Source organism: Salvelinus fontinalis, chromosome 1 (genome assembly GCF_029448725.1).
Source record: "Salvelinus fontinalis isolate EN_2023a chromosome 1, ASM2944872v1, whole genome shotgun sequence".
Taxonomy (NCBI): Eukaryota; Metazoa; Chordata; class Actinopteri; order Salmoniformes; family Salmonidae; genus Salvelinus; species Salvelinus fontinalis.
The window spans coordinates 36,163,887-36,187,094 of record NC_074665.1 but is presented as its reverse complement, the minus strand read 5'-3'; the positions used below and the strand labels follow the sequence as shown (position 1 = coordinate 36,187,094).

At 43.4% G+C, this 23,208-nt stretch overlaps 1 protein-coding gene across 1 annotated transcript in view; it reads left to right on the top strand.

Annotated features, from left to right (window-relative positions):
• LOC129853861 (uncharacterized) overlaps positions 1-22,978 on the top strand; it is a 33,854-nt gene extending 10,876 nt beyond the window's left edge. Inside the window, exons 4-10 of the mRNA XM_055920315.1 lie at positions 13,610-13,742; positions 18,381-18,559; positions 18,831-18,904; positions 19,046-19,208; positions 19,317-19,402; positions 19,968-20,158; positions 20,842-22,978. Of these exons, the coding sequence (XP_055776290.1) occupies positions 13,610-13,742; positions 18,381-18,559; positions 18,831-18,904; positions 19,046-19,208; positions 19,317-19,402; positions 19,968-20,158; positions 20,842-21,318 (1,303 nt within the window). The 3' untranslated portion in view covers positions 21,319-22,978. The remainder of the gene's footprint in view (positions 1-13,609; positions 13,743-18,380; positions 18,560-18,830; positions 18,905-19,045; positions 19,209-19,316; positions 19,403-19,967; positions 20,159-20,841) is intronic.
• The last annotated feature ends 230 nt before the right edge of the window (positions 22,979-23,208 follow it).

Here is a 23,208-nt window from a genome sequence, read left to right as displayed (position 1 = left end):
ACACCATGTAAATATTCACAGTGCAGGGTGAGAAAAGTATGTGAACCCTTGGATTTAATAACTGGTTGACCCTCCTTTAGCAGAACCTCAACCAAACGTTTTCTTTAGTTGCGGATCAGACCTGCACAATGGTCAGGGGGAATTTTGGACCATTCCTCTTTAGAAAACTGTTTCAGTTAAGCAATATTTTTGGGATGTCTGGGGTGAACCGCTCTCTTGAGGTCATACCACATCATCTAAATCGGGTTGAGGTCAGGACTCTGACTGGGCCACTCCAGAAGGCGTATTTTCTTCTGTTGAAGCCATTCTGTTGTTAATTTACTTCAGTGTTTTGGCTCGTTTTCCTGTTGCATCACCCAACTTCTGTTGAGCTTCAATTGGCGGACAGATATCCTTACATTCTCCTGCAAAATGTCTTGATAAACTTGGAAATTAATTTTTCTGTCAATGATGGCAAGCTGTCCAGGCCCTGAGGCAGCAAAGCAGCCCCAAACCATGATAATCCCTCCACCATACTTTACAGTTGGAATGAGGTTTTGATATTGGTGTGCAGTGTCTTTTCTCCTCACATAGTTTTGTGTGTTCCTTCCAAACAACTCAACTTTAGTTTAATCTGTCCACAGAATATTTTGCCAGTAGCGCTGTGGAACATCCAGGTGCTCTTTTGCGAACTTCAGACATGCAGCAATGTTTCTTTTGGACAGCAGTGGCTTCGTCTGTGGTGTCCTCCCATGGAACACCATTATTCTTTAGTGTTTTATGTATTGTAGACTCATCAACAGAGATGTTAGCATGTTCCAGAGATTTCTGTAAATCTTTAGCTGACACTCCAGGATTCTTCTTAACCTCATTGAGCATTCTGCTCTGTGCTCTTGCAGTCATCTTTGCAGGATGGCCACTCCTAGGGAGCGTAGCAACAATGCTGAACTCTATCCATTTATAGACCATTTGTCTTACCGTGGACTGATGAACATCAAGGCTTTTAGAGATACTTTTGTAACCCTTTCCAGCTTTATGTCAACAATTCTTAATTTTAGGTCTTCTGAGACCTATTTTGTTCGCGGTGTGGTTCACATCAGGCACTGCTTGTTGTGAATAGCAAACTCAAATTTTACGAGTTTTTTTAATAGGGCAGAGCAACTTTAACCAACATCTCCGATCTCGTCTCATTGAATGGACTCCAGGTTAGCTGACTCCTACTCCAATTAGCTTTTGGAAAAGTCATTAGCCAAGGGGTACACATACTTTTTCTAACCTACACTGTGAATGTTTAAATCATTTATTCAATATAGACATGAAAAATACAATAATTTGTGTGTTATTTGTTTAAGCACACTGTGTTTGTCTATTGTTGTGACTTAGATGAAGATCAGATCACATTTTATGACCAATTTATGCAGACATCCAGGTCATTCCAAAGGGTTCACATACATACTGTATAGTACCAGTCAAAAGTTTGGACACACTTACTCATTCAAGGGTTTTTCTTTATTTTCACTATTTTCTACATTGTAAATTAATAGTGAATACATCAACACTTTGAAATAACACATGGAGTCATGTAGTAACGAAAAAGTGTTAATCAAATCAAAATAGATTTTAGATTTTAGATTCTTCAAAGTAGCCACCCTTTGCCTTGGTGACAGCTTTGAACACTCTTGGCATTCTCTCATCCAGCTTCACCTGGAATGCTTTTCTAACAGTCTTGAAGGAGTTCCCACATATGCTGAGCACTTGTTGGCTGCTTTTCCTTCACTCTGTGGTCCAACTCATCCCAAACCATTTCAATTGGGTTGAGGTCGGGTGATTGTGGAGGCCAGGTCATCTGATGTAACACTCCATCACTCTGCTTCTTGGTCAAATACCCCTTACACAGCATGGAGGTGTGTTGGTTCATTGTCCTGTTGAAAAACACATGATAGTCCAACTAGGCCCAAACCAGTTGGGATGGCGTATCACTGCACAATACTGTGGTAGCCATGCTGGTTAAGTGTGCCTTAAATTCTAAATAAATCACAGACAGTGTCACCAGCAATGTACCATCACACCTACTCCTCCATGCTTCATGGTGGGAACTTCAAATGCAGAGATAATCAGTTCACCTACAGTGGTTCCTCCTTTAAAAGTTGCGAGCTTACATTGCGGGACTTAGAGGTACCCAGTGTCACTGCTTCATTGCTCCAGACCACTGCAAGGGGGAGTTAGAGCACTCATTATGCATTTGGGTCCTGTCATGACTTCCGCCGAAGTCGGCCCCTCTCCTTGTTCGGGTGGCGTTCGGCGGTCGACGTCACCGGCTTTCTAGTCACCATGATCCATGTTTCATTTTCGTTTTGTTTTGTCTGTATTACACACACCTGGTTTCAATTCCCATATCATCCCATATCATCCTTATTTAACCCTCTGGCATACCTGTCTGTTCTGTCCATGATTGTTGGTGTCTTAGTGGTTCGTGTAGGTGTTATTCTGTCTGTATTTTCCTTATTGGAATATTGCTTGCCTTTTTTGTGAGTAAACTCAGTTGTTCTGCTCAAACCTGTGTCCTGCGCCTGACTTCGGCTACATCTCTGCACCCAATCGTTGACAGAATCATGGACCATTCAAATGGAGTCAGCAGGTGCAGCCAGCCCTTCTCTCCCAGTAGAGGAGCGCGTCCAGCAGCACGCGACCATGTTACAAAGTCTTGGGACAGCCATGGATCGCGTGCTGCAAACAATGATGGGATGGGAGAGAGGAGGCTCTCCTGTAAATCCAACAACATCACCTCCGCCCGCACCTCAACCTACACCGATGTCCACCCCTCCGTCGTCAGGACCTAGTGGGATTCGGCTCTCGCTCCCGGAACAGCTGCCGGGTGCCAGGGGTTCCTACTCCAGCTGGAGCTCTACCTTGCAGCTGTTCAGCCGGCCCCTTCGGGATGCGAGAGAGTGAGCGCCCTCATCTCCTGCCTGACTGGAAAAGCCCTGGACTGGGCCAACGCCATCTGGGGAGGGGAAGGCCCGACTCTGGATGACTACGAGGACTTCTCCCGCCGCTTCCGGGCAGTTTTTGATCATCCACCTGAAGGGAGAGCGGCGGGAGAGCGATTGCTCCATCTGAGACAGGGGATGAGGAGCGCCCAAGAGTTCGCACTGGACTTCAGAACTGGCCGCTGGTGCGGGATGGAATGAGCGGGCCCTGACCGACCACTACAGGTGTAGTTTACGAGAGGACGTTCGTAGGGAGCTAGCCTGCAGGGACACCCCTCTCAACCTGGACCAGCTGGTGGACTTGTCTATCTGGCTGGATAACCTGTTGGCCTCCCGCGGACGTCCGGATCGGGGTCTGTCCGTTCCATCCCCCAGCACCTTGGATCCAACACCGATGGAGTTGGGAGGGGCTGCTATGAGGGGGGCCGGAGGGGGGACCATTCCCTGCACCAGCTGTGGCCACAGAGGGCACACTGCTGGTCGATGCTGGGGTGGTTCTCCAGGAAGTCGAGGTAGCAGGCGGAGCACTGGTGGGTCATCCCAGGTGAGTAGGCACACAACTCACCCAGAGCCCCCTGTTGCACACGTGGTTACCTATAGAATTTCCTGAGTTTTCCCCGCATTCCCAGCATAAGGCGTTAGTAGATTCAGGCGCAGCTGGGAACTTTATTGACCGCTCCTTGGCACATAGATTAGGGATCCCAATTGTTCCTGTTGGTGTTCCCTTCCCTGTACATGCCTTAGATAGTTGTCCTTTGGGGTCGGGGCTAATTAGGGAGGTCACAGCTCCCATTACTATGATAACGCAGGGGGGTCACGAGGAGAGAATTAGTCTCTTCCTGATCGACTCTCCTGCGTTTCCTGTTGTGTTGGGCCTTCCCTGGTTGGCCTCTCATGATCCTAGTATTTCGTGGCAACAGAGGGCTCTCAAGGGACGGTCCTGTCAGTGTTCGTGTAGGTGTTTCCTTAGGTGCCACCACGGTGGAAAGTCCAAACCAGGTTTCCACCATGCACATTCCCCCCGAATATGCCGATTTGGCACTCGCCTGACTCAATTACCACCCCATCGACAGGGGGATTGTGCGATAAATCTCCTGGTAGGCGCTGCACTTCCCAGGAGTCACGTGTATCCTCTGTCACAGGAGGAGATGGCGGCTATGGAAACATATGTCACCGAATCTCTGGGACAGGGATACATTCGGCCTTCCACTTCACCTGTCTCCTCGAATTTATTTTTTGTGAAGAAGAAGGATGGAGGTTTACACCCGTGTGTTGACTATCGAGGGTTAAATCAGATTATGGTAAAATACAGTTACCCGCTACCTCTCATCGCCAGTATGACAGAGTCATTGCACGGGGCGCGCTTCTTCACAAAATTGGACCTGAGGAGCGCTTACAACCTGGTGCGTATCCGGGGAGAGGATGAGTGGAAGACAGCATTTAGCACCACTTCTGGGCACTACGAGTACCTCATCATGCCGTATGGGTTAATGAATGCTCCATCAGTCTTCCAATCCTTTGTGGATGAGATTTTCAGGGACCTGCACAGGCAGGGTGTAGTGGTGTATATAGATGACATTCTAATATACTCCGCTACCCGCGCCGAGCATGTGTCCCTTGTGCGCATGGAGCTTGGTCGACTGTTGGAACATGGCCTATACGTCAAGGCGGAGAAATCTCTGTTCTTCCAACAGTCCGTCTCCTTCCTAGGGTACCACTTTTCCGCGTCAGGGGTGGAGATGGAGAATGACCGCATTTCAGCCGTGCGTAATTGGCCGACTCCAACCACGGTAAAGGAGGTGCAGCAGTTCTTAGGGTTTGCCAACTACTACCGGAGGTTTATCCGGGGCTTTGGTCAGGTGGCGGCTCCCATTACCTCCTTGCTGAAGGGGGGACCGGTGCGACTGCAGTGGTCAGCTGGGGCGGACAGGGCTTTTGGCCACCTGAAGGCTCTGTTTACCTCGGCTCCCGTACTGGCTCATCCTGATCCCTCCTTGGCATTCATAGTAGAGGTGGACGCGTCCGAGGCTGGGATAGGACCTGTGCTGTCTCAGCGCTCGGGTACGCCACCGAAGCTCCGCCCCTGTGGTTTCTTTTCAAAGAAGCTCAGCCCGGCGGAGTGAAACTATGATGTGGGGGACCGGGAGCTGTTGGCTGTTGTCAAGGCTCTGAAGGCGTGGAGGCATTGGCTTGAGGGGGCTAAACACCCTTTCCTCATTTTGACTGACCACCGCAATCTGGAGTACATCTGGGCGGCGAGGAGAATGAACCCTCGCCAGGCAAGGTGGGCCATGTTTTTCACCCGCTTTGTTTTCACCCTATCCTACAAACCAGGTTCCCAGAACGTTAAGGCAGACGCACTGCCCCGGCTGTATGATACAGAGGAGCGGTCCACGGATCCCACTCCCATAATTCCAGCTTCTTGCCTGGTGGCACCGGTGGTATGGGAGGTGGACGCGGACATCGAGCGGGCGTCACGTGCAGAGCCCACTCCCCCTCAGTGTCCAGTTGGGCGTCTGTACATTCCGGGCTCACACGTCACCCCCCTCTGGTCATCCTTGCATCGGTCGCACGGTGCGCTGCCTTGCTGGGAAGTACTGGTGGCCCACTTTAGCTAAGGACGTGAGGGTTTATGTTTCCTCCTGTTCGGTATGCGCACAGTGCAAGGCACCTAGACATCTGCCCAGAGGGAAATTACAACCCCTTCCCGTTCCACAACGACCGTGGTCACACCTATCGGTGGATTTCGTGACGGATCTTCCCCCGTCGCGGGGTAACACCACGATCCTGGTCGTTGTGGATCGGTTTTCTAAGTCCTGCCGTCTCCTTTGCCCGGTCTCCCTACGGCTCTACAAACTGCGGAGGCCCTGTTCACCCACGTATTCCGGCACTACGGGGTGCCTGAGGATATAGTTTCTGTTCGGGGTCCCCGATACACGTCTAGAGTCTGGAGGGCGTTTATGGAACGCCTGGGGGTCTAGGTCAGCCTTACCTCAGGTTTCCACCCCGAGAGTAATGGGCAGGTGGAGAGAGTCAACCAGGATGTGGGTAGGTTTCTGCGGTCCTATTGCCAGGACCGGCCGGGGGAGTGGTCGGTTTTCATCCCCTGGTCAGAGATGGCCCAAAACTCCCTCCGCCACTCCTCTACCAACCTATCACCGTTTCAGTGTGTGCTGGGTTATCAGCCGGTCCTGGCACCATGGCATCAGAGCCAGATCGAGGCTCCTGCGGTGGATGAATGGTTTCGGCACTCGGAGTAGACATGGAACGCTGCCCATGTGCGGCTACAACGGGCCGTCAGGCAGCAAAAGGCGAGTGCCAACCGCCACCGCAGTGAGGCCCCGGTGTATGCACCGGGGGATCGGGTCTTGTTCTCGACCCGAAACCTGCCCCTTCACCTGCCCTGCCGGAAGCTGGGTCCACGGTTTGTGGGGCCATTTAAAGTCCTGAGGAGACTGAACGAGGTCTGTTATAGGTTACAGTTCCCCCCTGATTATCGTATTAACCCCTCGTTCCATGTGTCTCTCCTCAGGCCGGTGGTGGCTGGTCAGCTCCAGCAGTCTGAGGTGCGGGAGGTTCCTCCGCCCCCTCTGGACATCGAGGGGGCCCCGGCGTATACCGTACAGGGTTTGTACGGTATAGGGTGGCTCCAGCCACGCGCCGACACCGGCCTCGGGGACGTCCCGTCGTCCCCGAGGCCGGTGTCGGCGCGTGGCTGGAGCCGCGCGTCAAGGGGGGGTACTGTCACGACTTCCGCCGAAGTCGGCCCCTCTCCTTGTTCGGGTGGCGTTCGGCGGTCGACGTCACCGGCTTTCTAGTCACCACCGATCCATGTTTCATTTTCGTTTTATTTTGTCTGTATTACACACACCTGGTTTCAATTCCCATATCATGTTCCTTATTTAAGCCTCTGGCATACCTTTCTGTTCTGTCCGTGATTGTTGGTGTCTTAGTGGTTCGTGTAGGTGTTATTCTGTCTGTATTTACCTTATTGGAATATTGCGAGTAAACTCAGTTGTTTTGCTCAAACCTGTGTCCTGCGCCTGACTCCGCTACATCTCTGCACCCAATCGTTGACATGTCCCAAGGTTTTTATATGACCAATCACATCGAGTGGTTCCAATGACGAATTTGACACGAGCCACCCATCCCTGGTGATGTTCTTCAGCAAAGGTGGCTGACAAAACATTACGGTGAAAGCTAATTTAAGGAATTATAATGTCATAACGAGTCAAGCAAAAAATGTACAATTGAGAGGAATATGTTATTTAATGTAGAGACAAACGATTGTGCATATTATTTTGTTGTCATAAAGTTAATTTACGAAAATGGCTATTAAGTTTTTTTCAGTCATTTCCAATACCAGGTGTATCAAACTCCATTCTTTGAATGATGCTGTGTCTGCATGTATGTATTATAATTATACACTTCAACAGTGTTTACCACTCCTGCTCCTGGGACATCAATGATTACATATTGTAACTAGAAACATGATTTAAGTAAAGGCTGATTTGTAATTCATATATACAGAATAAAAACATCCTGCCAGCACGCCCGCAAGCAAGCCACTCCGGAGGAGAATGACATGTGGACGAGAGCAGGAACGAGATGGAAGTAACAATCCAGGCTATTTGCTCTGAGACTGGCATAATCATGTAATGAAACAAGCAGGGAGCAGGTTTCGAACCCTCAACATTCTGGCCCGAAGTCCAGCAGGCTATCGACTGTGCTCAAATGTATTAATTGGGGTTGGGGCCGATTGTGGCTAAAAACACTTTAGCAATTGAAGTCTTAAACATGTGGAAAGGGAAAAACTAATAATAGTATTATTTTCACAAGTGTAGCAGTATGGGCTGTTAGCTGAACAATAGACTATTCAACCTTTACTAAAGAATTGTTAATAACCGGGCTAGGTGTGAACCCCCCCCCCCAACTTGCAACAAATCATTTTTATCTATCTTTCCACATCTACCTACACACATCTACCTACACACGGTTAATGTTCTGGAAAAAAATACAAATAAATGTGTGTGTGTAAATTCAGTTGAAGTCGGAAGTTTACATACACCTTAGCCAAATACATTTAAACTCACTTTTTCACAATTCTTGACATTTAATCCTAGTAAAAAGTCCCTGTCTTAGGTCAGTTATTATCACCACTTTATTATAAGAATGCGAAATGTCAGAATAATAGTAGAGAGAATTATTTATTTCAGCTTTTATTTCTTTCATCACATTCCCAGTGGGTCAGAAGTTTACATACACTCAATTAGTATTTGGTAGCATTGCCTTTAAATGGTTTAACTTGGGTAAACCGTTTCGGGTAGCCTTCCACAAGCTTCCCACAATAAGTTGGGTGAATTTTGGCCCATTCCTCCTGACAGAGCTGGTGTAACTGAGTCAGGTTTGTAGGCCTCCTTGCTCGCACACGCTTTTTCAGTTCTGCCCACACATTTTCTATGGGATTGAGGTCAGGACTTTGTGATGGCCACTCCAGTACCTCGACTTTGTTGTCCTTAGGCCATTTTGCCACAACTTTGGAAGTATGCTTGGGGTGATTGTCCATTTGGAAGACCCATTTGCGACCAAGCTTTAACTTCCTGACTGATGTCTTGAGATGTTGCTTCAATATATCCACATAATTTTCTTCCCCCATGAAGCCATCTATTTTGTGAAGTGCACCAGTCCCTCCTGCAGCAAAGCACCCCCACAACATGATGCTGCCACCCCCATGCTTCACGGTTGGGATGGTGTTCTTCGGCTTGCAAGTCTCCCTCTTTTTCCTCCAAACATAACGATGGTCATTATGGCCAAACATTATGGTATTTTTATTTCATCAGACCAGAGGACATTTCTCCAAAAAGTTAAATTTTTGTCCCCATGTGCAGTTCCAAACCGTTGTCTGGCTTTTTTATGGCGGTTTTGGAGCAGTGGCTTCTTCCTTGCTGAGCGGCCTTTCAGGTTATGTCGATATAGGACTTGTTTTCCTGTGGATATAGATACTTTTGTACCTGTTTCCTCCAGCATCTTCACAAGGTCCTTTGCTGTTGTTCTGGGATTGATTTCCACTTTTCGCACCAAAGTACGTTCATCTCTAGGAGACAGAACGCATCTCCTTCCTGAGCAGTATGACGGCTGGGTGGTCCCATGGTGTTTATACTTGCGTACTATTGTTTGTACAGATGAACATGATACCTTCAAGCGTTTGGAAAGGATGAACGAGACTTGTGGAGGTCTACAATTATTTTTCTGAGGTCTTTTTGAGATCTTTTGATTTTCCCATGATGTCAAGCAAAGAGGCACTGAGTTTGAAGGTAGGCCTTGAAATACATCCACAGGTACACCTCCAATTGACTCAAATGATGTCAATTAGCCTATCAGAAGCTTCTAAAGCCATGACATCATTTTCTGGAATTTTCCAAGCTGTTTTCCAAGCTGCACAGTCAACTTAGTGTATGTAAACTTCTGACCCACTGGAATTGTCATACACTGAATTATAAGTCAAATAATGTAATGTCTTTAAACAATTTTTGGAAAAATGACTTGTGTCATTCACAAAGTAGATGTCCTAACCGACTTGCCAAAACTATAGTTTGTTAACAAGAAATTAGTGAAGTGGTTGAAAAACTAGTTTTAATGACCCCAACCTCAGTTTATGTTAAAACTTCTTTGGGATAGGGGGCAGCATTTTCACGTCCGGATGAAAAGCGTGTCCAAAGTAAACTCTGTGTGTATATATATATATTATTATTATTATTATTATTATTATTATTATTATTTTGGGGTCATGGCTCCCGAGTAGTGCAGCGGTCTAAGGCACTGCATCTCGGTGCAAGAGGCTTTACTACAGTCCCTCGTTCGAATTCAGGCTCTATCACATCCGACCGTGATTGGTAGTGCCATAAGGCGGTGCACAATTGGCCCAGCGTCATCCGGGTTGGGCCGGCGTAGGCTTTCATTGTAAATATGAATTTGGTCTTACCTGACTTGCCAAGTTAAATAAAGGTTACACTAAGAGCATAACATTTTTTGCACCCAAATGTTCTAATTCTTGTCTAACCAATACTCAAACGGAGATAAAGTGAAAATTTAAATCTCATTGATTTATCAAGACTAGTATCCATGCTTGCCTCAGAGCAGAGCGAAATGGTGCTAAAATAGTTGTAGGTTTTTGCTTCTAACTTCAATATGCTCTTTAAATAAATAAGTCCTACACTGATTTTAACAGCACATTACTCAACAGTAGTGAGAGTCATATGGCCTATGGTAGGCCTACAGTATATCGGAAAATATTTTTTCAATGATGTGACTCTCTGCCAATAATTACATTTAGAGGATTAAAGAACTCTATATTAATATCTATTTTCCGTTAGGATCTGTGAGAATCTGAAAATATCTAAGGGGCTTTTATATAATTCTAAATGAATTAATAACAATAAATATAATACATCGCTTTGTTTAAAAAGTAACTATATTTGGGAGATTTCGTTTTCATTTAACCTAGAGTGAGTGAGAAAAAGGCAATTCTTGAACATGGGGTGAGACATTCTCACTAATTCGTAAATAAAGCCAGTTTGTTATATATCAATATTTATTTCTGGAGAAACCTAACTTGATTATTTAGCAAACATCACCTGCTTATATTCAGTCAACATGAAGATTATTCTTGAAATGAATTGCTCGACTGGTGCAGGTTTTCTGCATCTGTTGGTGTGCAACACTTGCAAAACAAGTTAGCTATATTTTCAGCACCAGCCACTCTTCACCTCCTATTGATTGCACTGCGTTTATCAGCTTTTTTTTTATTTGAACCTTTATTGAACTAGGCAAGTCAGTTAAGAACAAATTCTTATTTACAAGGACAGCCTACTCCTTCCTCCTGTTGTAGAGCGCCATATTTTCCATTCCATTCAAATGGAAACCCTGAGGTATAGAAACACCATAATATTAAACAAATGCATTAAACCAAATGTCTTAAAATCAATCCCATATACTATGTTATTAGAAAAAAGTTTTAAATTCTCTGTTAATGCCAATACAGAAGACTATCAAATGATTCTCAAAGATGCCCTCTGGTGGTCAAACTAGCAATAACTTGCATTAAAACTTCTTATGGCTGCAATCCCGTTAACGGGATGATATGACAACAGCCAGTTGTGCAGGGCGCCAAATTCAAACAACAGAAATCTCATAATTAAAATTCCTCAAACATACATGTATCTTATACCATTTTAAAGGTAATCTTGTTGTTAATCCCACCAAAGTGTCCGATTTCAAATAGGCTTTACAGCGAAAGCACCACAAACGATTATGTTAGGGCACCAAAATCACAGAAAAACACAGCCATGTTTCCAGCCAAAGACAGGAGTCACAAAAAGCAGAAATAGAGATAAAATGAATCACTAACCTTTGATGATCTTCATCAGATGACACTCATAGGACTTCATGTTACACAATACATATATTTTTGTTCGATAAAGTTCATATTTATATCCAAAAACCTCAGTTTACATTGGCGCCATGTTCAGAAATGCCTCCAAAATATCCGGAGAAATTGCAGAGAGCCTCATCAAATAACATAAATACTCATCATAAACTTTGATAAAAGATACATGTTTTACATAGAATTAAAGATACACTTGTTCTTAATGCAACCGCTGTGTCATATTTAAAAAAGCTTTACGGCAAAAGCACAATATTCAATAATCTGAGAACAGCGTTCAGCCACAAAAGGAAGCCATACAGTTACCCTCCAAATTGTGCAGTCAACAAAACTCATAAATAGTATTATAAATCTTCACTTACCTTTGCTGATCTTCGTCGGAATGCACTCCCAGGACTCCCACTTCCACAAGAAATGTTTGTTTGGTTCGGTAATGTCCATCAATTATGTCAAAATACCTATTTTTGTTACGTGTTTGGTAAACAAAGTCAGGAAGTGTGTTCACTAAAAGCAGACGAAATGTCAAAAAGTTCCGTAACAGTCAGTAGAAACATGTCAAACGATGTATTGAATTAATCTTTAGAATGTTTTTAACATAAATCTTGAATAACGTTCCAACCGGAGAATACCATTGACTTCAGATGTGCGATGGAACAGAGCTCCCTCTCATGTGAACGTGCATGGTCAGAGCATGGTCACCTCATGGCAGACCTGACTAATTCCTGTCTCCTTCAGCCCCACTTCACAGTAGAGGCATCAGACAAGCTTCTACAGACTGTTGACATCTAGTGGAAGCCATAGGAAGTGCAAAAAGATCCATATCCCACTGTGTATTCAATAGGGGCTGGGTTGAAAATCGACCAACCTCAGATTTCCCAGTTCCAGTTTGGATTTCTTCTCAGGTTTTTGCCTGCCATATGAGTTATGTTATACTCACAGACATCATTCAAACAGTTTTAGAAACTTTAGAGTTTTTTATATCCAATACTAATAATAATATGCATATATTAGCAACTGGGACTGAGGCGCAGGCAGTTTACTATGGGCACCTCTGGGCACCTTTCATCCAAGCTACTCAATACTGCCCCTGCAGCCATAAGAAGTTAACAGAAAAATGGCTGACAAATAAATAATGTGCCACAGAATGCTGCAGCAGCCCGCAAGGTGTAACGCAGTATGATGCAACTTTGAAAGGAGAAACCACTGTACTCTGCGTCTCACAAAGACACGGCTGTTGGAACCAAAAATCTCAAATTTGGACTCACACCAAAGGACAGATTTACTCCGGTCTAATGTCCATTGCTCATGTTTCTTGGACCAAGCAAGTCTCTTTTTATTATTGGTGTCCTTTAGTAATGGTTTCTTTGCAGCTATTCGATCATGAAGGCCTGATTCACGCAGTCTCCTCTGAACAGTTGATGTTGAGATGTGTCTGTTACTTGAACTCTGTGAAGCATTTATTTGGGCTGCAATCTGACGTGCAGTTCACTCCAATAAACATATCCTCTGCAGCAGAGGCAACTCTGGCTCTTCCTTTCCTGTGGCGGTCCTCATGAGTCCCAGTTTCATCATAGCGCTTGATGGTTCTTGAAATTTTCTGGATTGACTCACCTTCATGTCTTAAAGTAATGATGGACTGTTGTTGTCTTTGTTTATTTTATGCTATCTTCTGTTTACCACCCCTACCTTGTCACAACACAACTGATTGGCTCAAACGCATTAAGAAGGAAATAAATTCTACAAATGAACTTTTAACTGAAATGCATTCCAGGTGACTACCTCATGAGGATGGTTGAGAATGCCAAGAGTGTGCAAAGCTCTCATCAAGGCAAACTTTGAAGAATCTCAAATTTAAAATATATTTTGATTTGTTTAACACTTTTTTTGATTACTACATGATTCCTTATGTGTTATTTCATAGTTTTGATGTCTTTACTATTATTCTACAATGTAGAAAATAGTTTAAAAAAATAAAGAAAAACCTTTGAATGAGTAGGTGTGTCCAAACGTTTAACTGGGACTGTATATAGAGTGTGCGACTCTCATTTATTTTTATAGCTTACTGTTATTTCGCAGAGTCAGCACCTCTACGTAAAATAATTTTCTCTGGGTGTGCTCCAGCTCCAGCTTTTTATTATACACACGCATGGACACACATCAAAACACACACACTCTAACTCCGAGTTGTGTCTCCCAGTGTAGCGATGCAGTACCTGTGGGAGACAGGAATGTTTCGGTGGTGTGATGGAGACATGTACCATGTTACACCTCTACACCTGGCTGCTGATACTGGCAACACTGAGGTGGTCCGTTACCTGCTCCGAGGAAAGGTGAGACGTACACACTTGTTTGGTAAGGAAGTTCCCCAATGGTGGAACAAACTCCCTTACGACGCCAGGTCAGCGGAGTCAATCACCACCTTCCGGAGACACCTGAAACCCCACCTCTTTAAGGAATACCTAGGATAGGATAAAGTAATCCTTCTAACCCCCCCCCCCCCCTTAAAAGAGTTAGATGCACTATTGTAAAGTGGTTGTTCCACTGGATATCATAAGGTGAATGCACCAATTTGTAAGTCGCTCTGGATAAGAGCGTCTGCTAAATGACTTAAATGTAAATGTAAGTCCGATGATGACTTTCATGTTTCACTTCTATTGGGGAGTTTTGCTATGGAGTTTCCCTTAGAGTTCCGTTCCTCAAATCACATTATCTCTCACAAACAGGAAATGTAAGGTTGTGGGTCGTGTACCAATAATATCTCCTTTCTCCTAAAAGCATTGGATTTGTGGAGGCATGAGCAATTGGGAGTTTCCACCATAGTTATTATACCATATTTATTATTCAAATCAGTGAAGGGATGGAGAATCTCAATTGTGTCCTCTCTTGGTGACGACTGACTGCACCTGAGATGGTCACTGTCCTCGGTTATGTGGTGCTGACTTTCTAGTGGACGTCGCTGACCAGTAGAATGGTGCTGAATCTCTGTTAGAGGTTGACCGATTAATCGGAATGGCCGATTTCAAGTTTTCATAACAATCAGAAATCTGTATTTTTGGACACCTTTATTTAACTAGGCAAGTCAGTTAAGAACATATTCTTATTTTCAATGACGGCCTAGTAACGGTGGGTTAACTGCCTTGTTCAGAGGCAGAACGACAGATTTTTACCTTGTCAGCTCGGGTATTCAATCTTGCAACCTTATGGTTAACTAGTCCAACGCTCTAACCACCTGATTACATTGCACTCCACGAGGAGCCTGCCTGTTACGCGAATGCAGTAAGAAGCCAAAGTTGCTAGCTAGCATTAAACTTATCTTATAAAAAACAATCAATCAATCATAATCACTAGTTATCTACACATGGTTGATGATATTACTAGTTTATCTAGTGTGTCCTGCGTTGCATATAATCGATGCGGTGGCATTCGGGAAAAGGACTGTCGTTGCTCCAACGTGTACCTAACCATAAACATCAATGCCTTTCTTAAAATCAATACACAAGTATATATTTTTAAACCTGCATATTTAGTTAATATTGCCTGCTAACATGAATTTCTTTTAACTAGGAAAAATGGTGTCACTTATCTTGCAACAGAGTCAGGGTATATGCAGCAGTTTGGGCCGCCTAGCTCATTGCAAACTGTGTGAAGACTATTTCTTCCTAACAAAGACAGTCAACTTCGCCAAACGGGGGATGATTTAACAACAGCGCTTTTGCGAAAAAACCACAATCTTTGCACGACTGTACCTAACCATAAACGTCAATGCCTTTCTTAAAATCAATAAACAGAGGTATAGGGCCTCCCGGGTGGCGCAGTGGTCTAGGGCACTGCATCGCAGTGCTAACTGCGCCACCAGAGTCTCTGGGTTCGCGCCCAGGCTCTGTCGCAGCCGGCCGCGACCGGGAGGTCCGTGGGGCGACGCACAATTGGGCTAGCGTCGTCCGGGTTAGGGTGGGTTTGGCCGGTAGGGATATCCTTGTCTCATCACGCTCCAGCGACTCCTGTGGCGGGCCGGGCGCAGTGCGCGCTAACCAAGGGGGACAGGTACACGGTGTTTCCTCCGACACATTGGTGCGGCTGGCTACCGGGTTGGAGGCGCGCTGTGTAGAAGCAGTGCGGCTAGGTTGGGTTGTGCTTCGGAGGACGCATGGCTTTCGACCTTCGTCTCTCCCGAGCCCGTACGGGAGTTGTAGCGATGAGACAAGATAGTAATTACTAGCGATTGGATACCACGAAAATTGGGGAGAAAAGGGGATAAAATGTAAAAAAAATAAAAATAAAAATAAATAAACAGAGGTATATATTTTTAAACCTGCATATTTAGCTAAAAGAAATCCAGGTTAGCAGGTAATATTAACCAGGTGAAATTGTGTCACTTCTCTTGCGTTTATTGCACGCAGAGTCAGGGTATATGCAACAGTTTGGGCCACCTGGCTCTTTGCGTACTAATTTGCCAGAATTTTACGTAATTATGACATAACATTGAAGGTTGTGCAATGTAACAGGAATATTTAGACTTATGGATGCCACCCGTTAGATAAAATACGGAACGGTTCCGTATTTCACTGAAAGAATAAACGTTTTGTTTTTGAGATGATAGTTTCCAGATTTGACCATATTAATGACCTTAGGCTCGTATTTCCGTGTGTTATTATGTTATAATTAAGTCTAGGATTTGATAGAGCAGTCTGACTGAGCGATGGTAGGCACCAGCAGGCTCGTAAGCATTCATTCAAACAGCACTTTCATGCGTTTTGCCAGGAGCTCGTCGCTGTGCTTCAAGCATTGCGCTGTTTATGACTTCAAGCCTATTAACTCCCGAGTTTAGGCTGGTGTAACCGATGGGAAATGGCTAGCTAGTTAGCGGGGTGCGCGCTAGTAGCGTTACACTGGCAATACTAAAGTGCCTATAAGAACTTCCAATAGTCAAAGGTATATGAATTACAAATCGTATAGAGAAAAATAGTCCTATAATTCCTATAATAACTACAACCTAAAACTTCTTACCTGGGAATAATGAAGACTCATGTTAAAGGAACCACCAGCTTTCATATGTTCTCATGTTCTGAGCAGGGAACTTAAACGTTAGCTTTCTTAAATGGCACATATTGCACTTTTACTTTCTTCTCCAACACTTTGTTTTGCATTATTTAAACCAAATTGAACATGTTTCATTATTTATTTGAGGCTAAATAGATTTTATTGATGTATTATATTAACCTGTTTGGGCTGCAAGCCCGAATTCGGTACGACAATGACAACAGCTGCAGGGCGCGAAATTCAAAACCTATTTTTTAAAAATATTTAACTTTTACACATTAACAAGTCCAATACAGCATTTGAAAGATAAACATCTTGTCAATCCAGCCAACATGTCCGATTTTTTAAATGTTTTACAGAGAAAACACCACATATATTTATGTTAGCTCACCACCAAATACAAAAGTGGACAGACACGTATGGATATGATTATGAAGTATGAATTATGATTGAAGTAGCATGCACAAGCCAACCGAAATAAACTAAAACCAACCTAAAGAGCCCAGAAAAAACTACATCAGATGACAGTCATATAACATGTTACACAATAAATCTATGTTTTGTTCATAAAAAGTGCATATTTTAGCTATAAATCAGTTTTACATTGATGCTACCCAAAAATGCTAACACATAGCTAGAGTCTGAATCCAGACGGGAGTAGCCAGAGAAAATACATACACCAACGTCGGCTACTAATTACACCTCATAAAACATTTCAGAAAAACATATGGTGGATAACTAATGAAAGACAGATATCGTGTGAATAAAGCCAACATTTCCGATTTTTGAAGTGTTTTACAGCGAAAACACAATATATCGTTATATTAGCTAACAACATAAGCTAGCATAAGTCAGCAATAGCATTGGTCAAGCGCTAGCCTAGCACAGTTAGCCCACTTAGCACAGCTCAACAGATATATGAAAAAGCATCCCAAATTGGGTCTTATCTTTCTTGATATTCCATCAGAATGTTGTAACGGGGTCCAATGTCCAGTAGAGTCTTTAGTTGGGTTCCAGAACGAATTATTTCCCTCTTTGGTTAGCTAGCACAATAGCATTGCGGCGCTACACAGCGTTTCTTCAAAAAATTCTTCCGTCGTATCACATCTAAAGTCCAGAATAAATTGCAATAATATAATTAAAGTATATTGAAAAAACATACTTTAGGATGATTTTGTGACATGTATCAAATAATATCGTAGTCAGACATCATATTCACCGTTATCTAACTTGTTCCAGAAGCCGAGACCAAATTATACTTCGCGTCCGGATTTTTTTTTTAACTGCGCAGGTCTCACAAGAAGGTGTGTTATTCAGTCCATGGACGAGATATTCGACTCCTTTCAATTCTCACTTCCGCATTACAGCCTGACGAAGGCGTGTGAAGTGTCCCTATGGTCCTAAGTCAAAGGGCCTTTTATAGAGAAGGTCTTAAAGAGACACATCGCATTTTGGAAATCCCAATTCGGCTGGGAAAATGGCTGTAAAAATATTTCTGTTCGACTTAGAGAAACAATTCAAACCTTTTTAGAAACTATAGACTGTTATCTATCCAACAGTAGTAAATATATGCATATTGGAAAATAAAAAGTTTCTTAGGAGGCCGTTTGAAAATGTGCACACATTTTCCAGTTTTTTCAATATTCAGCTTGCAGCCCAAAATAAGTGTTCATTCAGTATTGTTGTAATTGCCATTATTACAAATACATTCTAAAAATCGTCCGATTAATTGGTATCGGATTTTTTTGGTCCTCCAATAATCGGTATCGGCGTTGAAAAATCATAATCAGTTGACCTCTAATCTCTGTGACATGCTCTCTTTGCTGAAAGATCTGGAGCCCGAAGGAGCCCTCGGCAGTAGTATCCTTTATCTTTGTAGGATTGTTGCTGCACTGTTTTAAAGTATTTTTTGTTTGTGTGTGTGGCAGAGGTGTATGGTGGAGACTGTGGATGAGGATGGGTTGACAGCGGTCCATGTGGCAGCTGAGAGGGGCTGTGTAGAGGTGTGTTGGACGCTGTTACAGAGATCCGGCTTCAGGATGCTACACTTGAAGACCTATAGCGGACACACGCCTCTGGACCTCTGCAGGCAGGGAAAGACATTCAGGTGGGTCCTAATATCTATAACATTTACCTTCAAATTGGTTTTGTTCATTAGGCACAAAACGGAAGAAAACTGACCAAAATGTCATTTTTATTTTCATCTTGTGAAACATTTTAAAAACTTTTCCATTGTGTAACCTAATGAATACAACCCAGGAATATATAACACTGTCAACGCCTTCTGTACATCTAACTGTCCCATTGCCATACCGTCACCTGGAACATCACTTTAACATTTTAACCATCTCTATTATGTTGGGGTTGTATTTCCACAGACACTTGCAGCTGACCAAACTACTGACCCGCTACATGAGGGAGCCACCATTCAACAAACCGGACGAGTCCCACCGTAAGTGCTGAGGCTGTGATAAGTTTAACTGTAATGAACATTGTGTGACATTGAATTGTGTTTCACTGTATAATTGTGTGTGTGCGTGTATGCGTGCGTCTCTCTCTCTGGGTGTGTGTGTTTGCGTGTGCATGCATCCAGTCCTTTACTACTGGACGTTATTCTTCCCATGTCTGATTGGAGGAGCTATTCTGATTATCGCAACAATGTTGGGGGGCTACGGAGGGATAACGTGCGCCGTCCTCTTCCCCTGGCTGGCCAGGAGTATATTTTCCCAGTTCCACCGCATGACGACCTACCAGAGGTATAGACACTGTGTGTGTGTGCTAACTATGTGTGTATCTGCACTATACAGTAAATTCATCCATTGTATTGGTCTTTGTTCCATTACCTGTCCTATGTTGTGTTGCAGGTTGGCCAACCCCGTCTACCTAGGGACTGTGATAGCTGGATTGTTCCACTCTCTAGTCTGCTTCTACTACAGAATACTACCGCCTAATATCCTTTATATTACAGTGATAGTATATTACCTAATATCGTGTACTGCCTAATTCTTTTACAAAGTATATACTTTTCACATACATTGAATGCCTGATGAAGACTGTGGCTTTAACCACATCAAATTGCAAACCTTGCTAGTGACCGTAGTTACTGGAGGTTGTGGTCAATTATTCTGTAGCTGAATTATGATGAATATATTTTACACTGACTATCCATCATACATCATATGTATGTAGCCTACATGTAGTATATTTAAGCAATAATACACAAGGGGGTGTGGTATATGGCCAATATACCACGGCTAAGGGTTGTTCTTACGCATGACGCAACGCAGAGTGCATTGATACAGCCCTTAGCTGTGGTATATTGGCCGTATACCACAAACATCCGAGGGGCCTTATTGCTCTTATAAACTGGTTACCAACGTAATTACAGCAGTAAAATAAATGTTTTGTCATACTCGTGGTATAATGGTCTGATATACCACGGCTGTCAGCCAATCAGCATTCAGGGCTCGAACGACCCAGTTTATAATGTTGGTTGAGTCTTAACCCGCTGTGACGCTTGTGGGGTGATGGTGTTCTGGGTCATGTGTCGCTGGTCCAGTTCTCTGTGGTTCTGGTCTTGTTCTGGATGGTTCTAACCCAGGATCCTGGAGAGTTGGGACCGGGAGATGCAGATCCTCGCTACTCCTCCATAACAGACCTGCTGGAGAACAACCAGAATCCTCAGAGGTTCTGCATCTACTGTGAGGTGAGGATAACCTGTCAATCAATCTTTATTATGAGTTTAAACAGACAGAGGTTCTGTATCTACTGTAACATGAGGAGAGCAAGTTTAAGTTAGTGTTGCAGCTGAGAATTGAGTTGTGGCCAGTTTATCCTGCCCTCCTTTTGTCATGGTATTATAGTGGTGACTATAGTCCCCACTATAGTAAGTGTTGATTGGGCAATGCATGTTAAGTTGACTCGTCAATCCTCAATATTCTTGAACGAAACTGTGCACATCCACATAGAACTACATTCCCTAAATGCTCATTAAACAACGCCTCGATCCATTCAGCAGTTTTCTTTTACAAAGATAGGTTTTTGGCATTCTGCCATTTCTAGTTGACTCAACTTTGGCAAATGTGTTGAGGCAACTCAGAAGTGTATGTAAGCAGACCTTTCCTGCCCCAAATTAAACCAGAAATCGTGTTGCAGCTGGTTGCCTTGATTTTTAAAAAGTTGACTCAACTCAAATTGTACAGTGTATGCACATCAATAGCAGTAGCTATTGTTCATATGTCAAATTTAGGGTAGGCTTGCTTATTTAAATTTCCTTAATTTTTGGGGAATTGCCAACACTATGTCACTTAAAACATATCGTTTTTATATATGATATGATTATAGAAAAGGTAAGTGTTTGTCACTGCTATTCCCTCTCTCTCCATCTAGTTGTTCCAGCCAGACCATACTAAACACTGTAAATTGTGTGATGTGTGTGTGAGGGATTACGACCACCACTGCCTGTTCCTGAACCGCTGTGTTGGCGGTGGCAACCACCGCCTCTTCATCATCTTTATCCTCTCCATGGCCACAGCACACCTCCTTTTCATTGCCGTGGCAACTTACCACCTGTATGTGGTCGTGGTGTCCCTTGAGGACCAGTCATTGGTTAGGGCAGTAGCTGCACAGTTCTGGGTGGTCTCCTTGACGATAATGAACGTTCTGACAATCCTTTGGGAGGTGTGGTTGTTGACGGAACAGTTTGACGCCATCGCCATTGGGACTACCACCTACTTCAAACCTACCTGCGAGACTCGGCCACGGTCGCTAGGACAACGCTGGACAACGGTGCTTACCTTCCTATTGGAGGGGAGGAGACGGTTAGATTATGGACTCACGGGGGACAAGATCTCCATAGACATTTAGATAATATGGACTCTAAAACCTATGGTGAAATGAAGAACAATGTATATTTTGTCAGTTTTCCATTCTTAAAACCAGCTGGATCTTCTAGCCTGTTGAGCTAAAGCCTAGGCATTACCTCGGGAAGCAAATACCGCTATTAAACATATAACAAGTGGTGTGTAGACCAGAATGAGTTCTAAGAGATCTTAACATTAGAGATAACATGTTACTTAGATTGTCTTTTGAGAGTGCGGCCGTAAACATGTCTGTTAAACATTATACTGGAACATTCCTGCCGTTCAAAAGTTTGGGGTCACTTAGAAATGTCCTTGTTTTTGAAAGAAAAGCAAAAAAATGTTTTAAATAACATCAAATTGATCAGAAGTACAGTGTAGACATTGTTAATGTTGTAAATGACTATTGTAGCTGGAATGGAATATCTATATAGGCGTGCAGAGGCCCATTATCAGCAAACATCACTCCTGTGTTCCCATGACACGTTGTGTTAGCTAATCCAAGTTGAGCATTTTAAAAGGTCTAATTGATCATTAGAAAACCCTTTTGCAATTATGTTAGCACAGCTGAAAACTGTTGTCCTGATTTTATAAAGAAGTAATAAAACTGTCCTATAGACTAGTTGAGTATGTGGAGCATCAGCATTTGTGGGTTCAGTTACAGGCTCAAAATGACCAGAAACAAAGATCTTTCTTCTGAAACTCGTCAGTCTATTCTTGTTCTGCAAAATGAAGGCTATTCCATACGAGAAATTGCCAAGAAACTGACGATCTTGTACAACGCTGTTTACTACTCCCTTCACAGAACAGCTTAAACTGGCTCTAACTAGAATAGAAAGAGGAGTGGGAGGCCCCGGTGTACAACTGAGCAAGAGAACAAGTACATTCGTGTGTCTAGTTTGAGAAACAGACGCCTCACAAGTCCTCAACTGACAGCTTCATTAAATAGTACCCACAAAACACCAGTCTCAACGTCAACAGTGAAGAGGCGACTCCGGGATTTTGGCCTTCTGATAATGGGCCTATGTAGATATTCCATATAAAGAATCTGCCTTTTCCAGCTACAAAAATCATTTACAACATTAACAATCTCTACACTGTATTTCTGATCAATTTGATGTTATATTAATGGACAAAAAAAAATGCTTTTATTTCAAAAAGAAGGACATTTCTAAGTGATCCCAAGCTTTTGAAATGTAGTGTAGGTATTAAAAAATGTACACTTTTAATATATAGACTATAGTAGAATGAATGTGGAAATCTTGCCAGCGAACAAACCAACATCAAACTCCTCACATAATGCACTGACTTAACCCCTGTCTGTCTTGGTAAGCATTTCCTATGTATGCATTTGGAGCTAGTTCTCTGTTTTATGTGATGCTCTGAACTATTTTAAAGCCGACAGTACTTCTACAACGATATAGCTAGTTTATGAATAACTGACTGATTTTGTCTGGCCTGTGAAGGATCCCACTATTTAACTAGTATATCCTGTGGCGTTCATTCTCTGTTTCACATTTTAATGCACGGATGTATTTGAAACTGTTTCATTGGAGATAACTGTTCACTTGAATTGTTACCTCAGTTTTTTTAATACCTCCCACTAGAACATTTATTTTTAACCTAGGTGTCATTGTTGTTTTAAATAAAAGTTCAATATGATGAAATGATGATGCTTGCCTTTGTTATTGGTGGTGTAAACCATTGGTAAGTGACTAGTGTTAGCTTATGACCGCAATGTCATTTGGATAATTGCATGCCCTTTGAGCTAAAAAGGCATTAGCACTAGCCACTAACACAAGTCTTCAGGTCTCGGGCAACATTACTTATTAGGCGAGAGGGGTTCACTGTGTGAAACATCCTTCGTGACACGTGTTATCATTAGCTACCTCTCGTT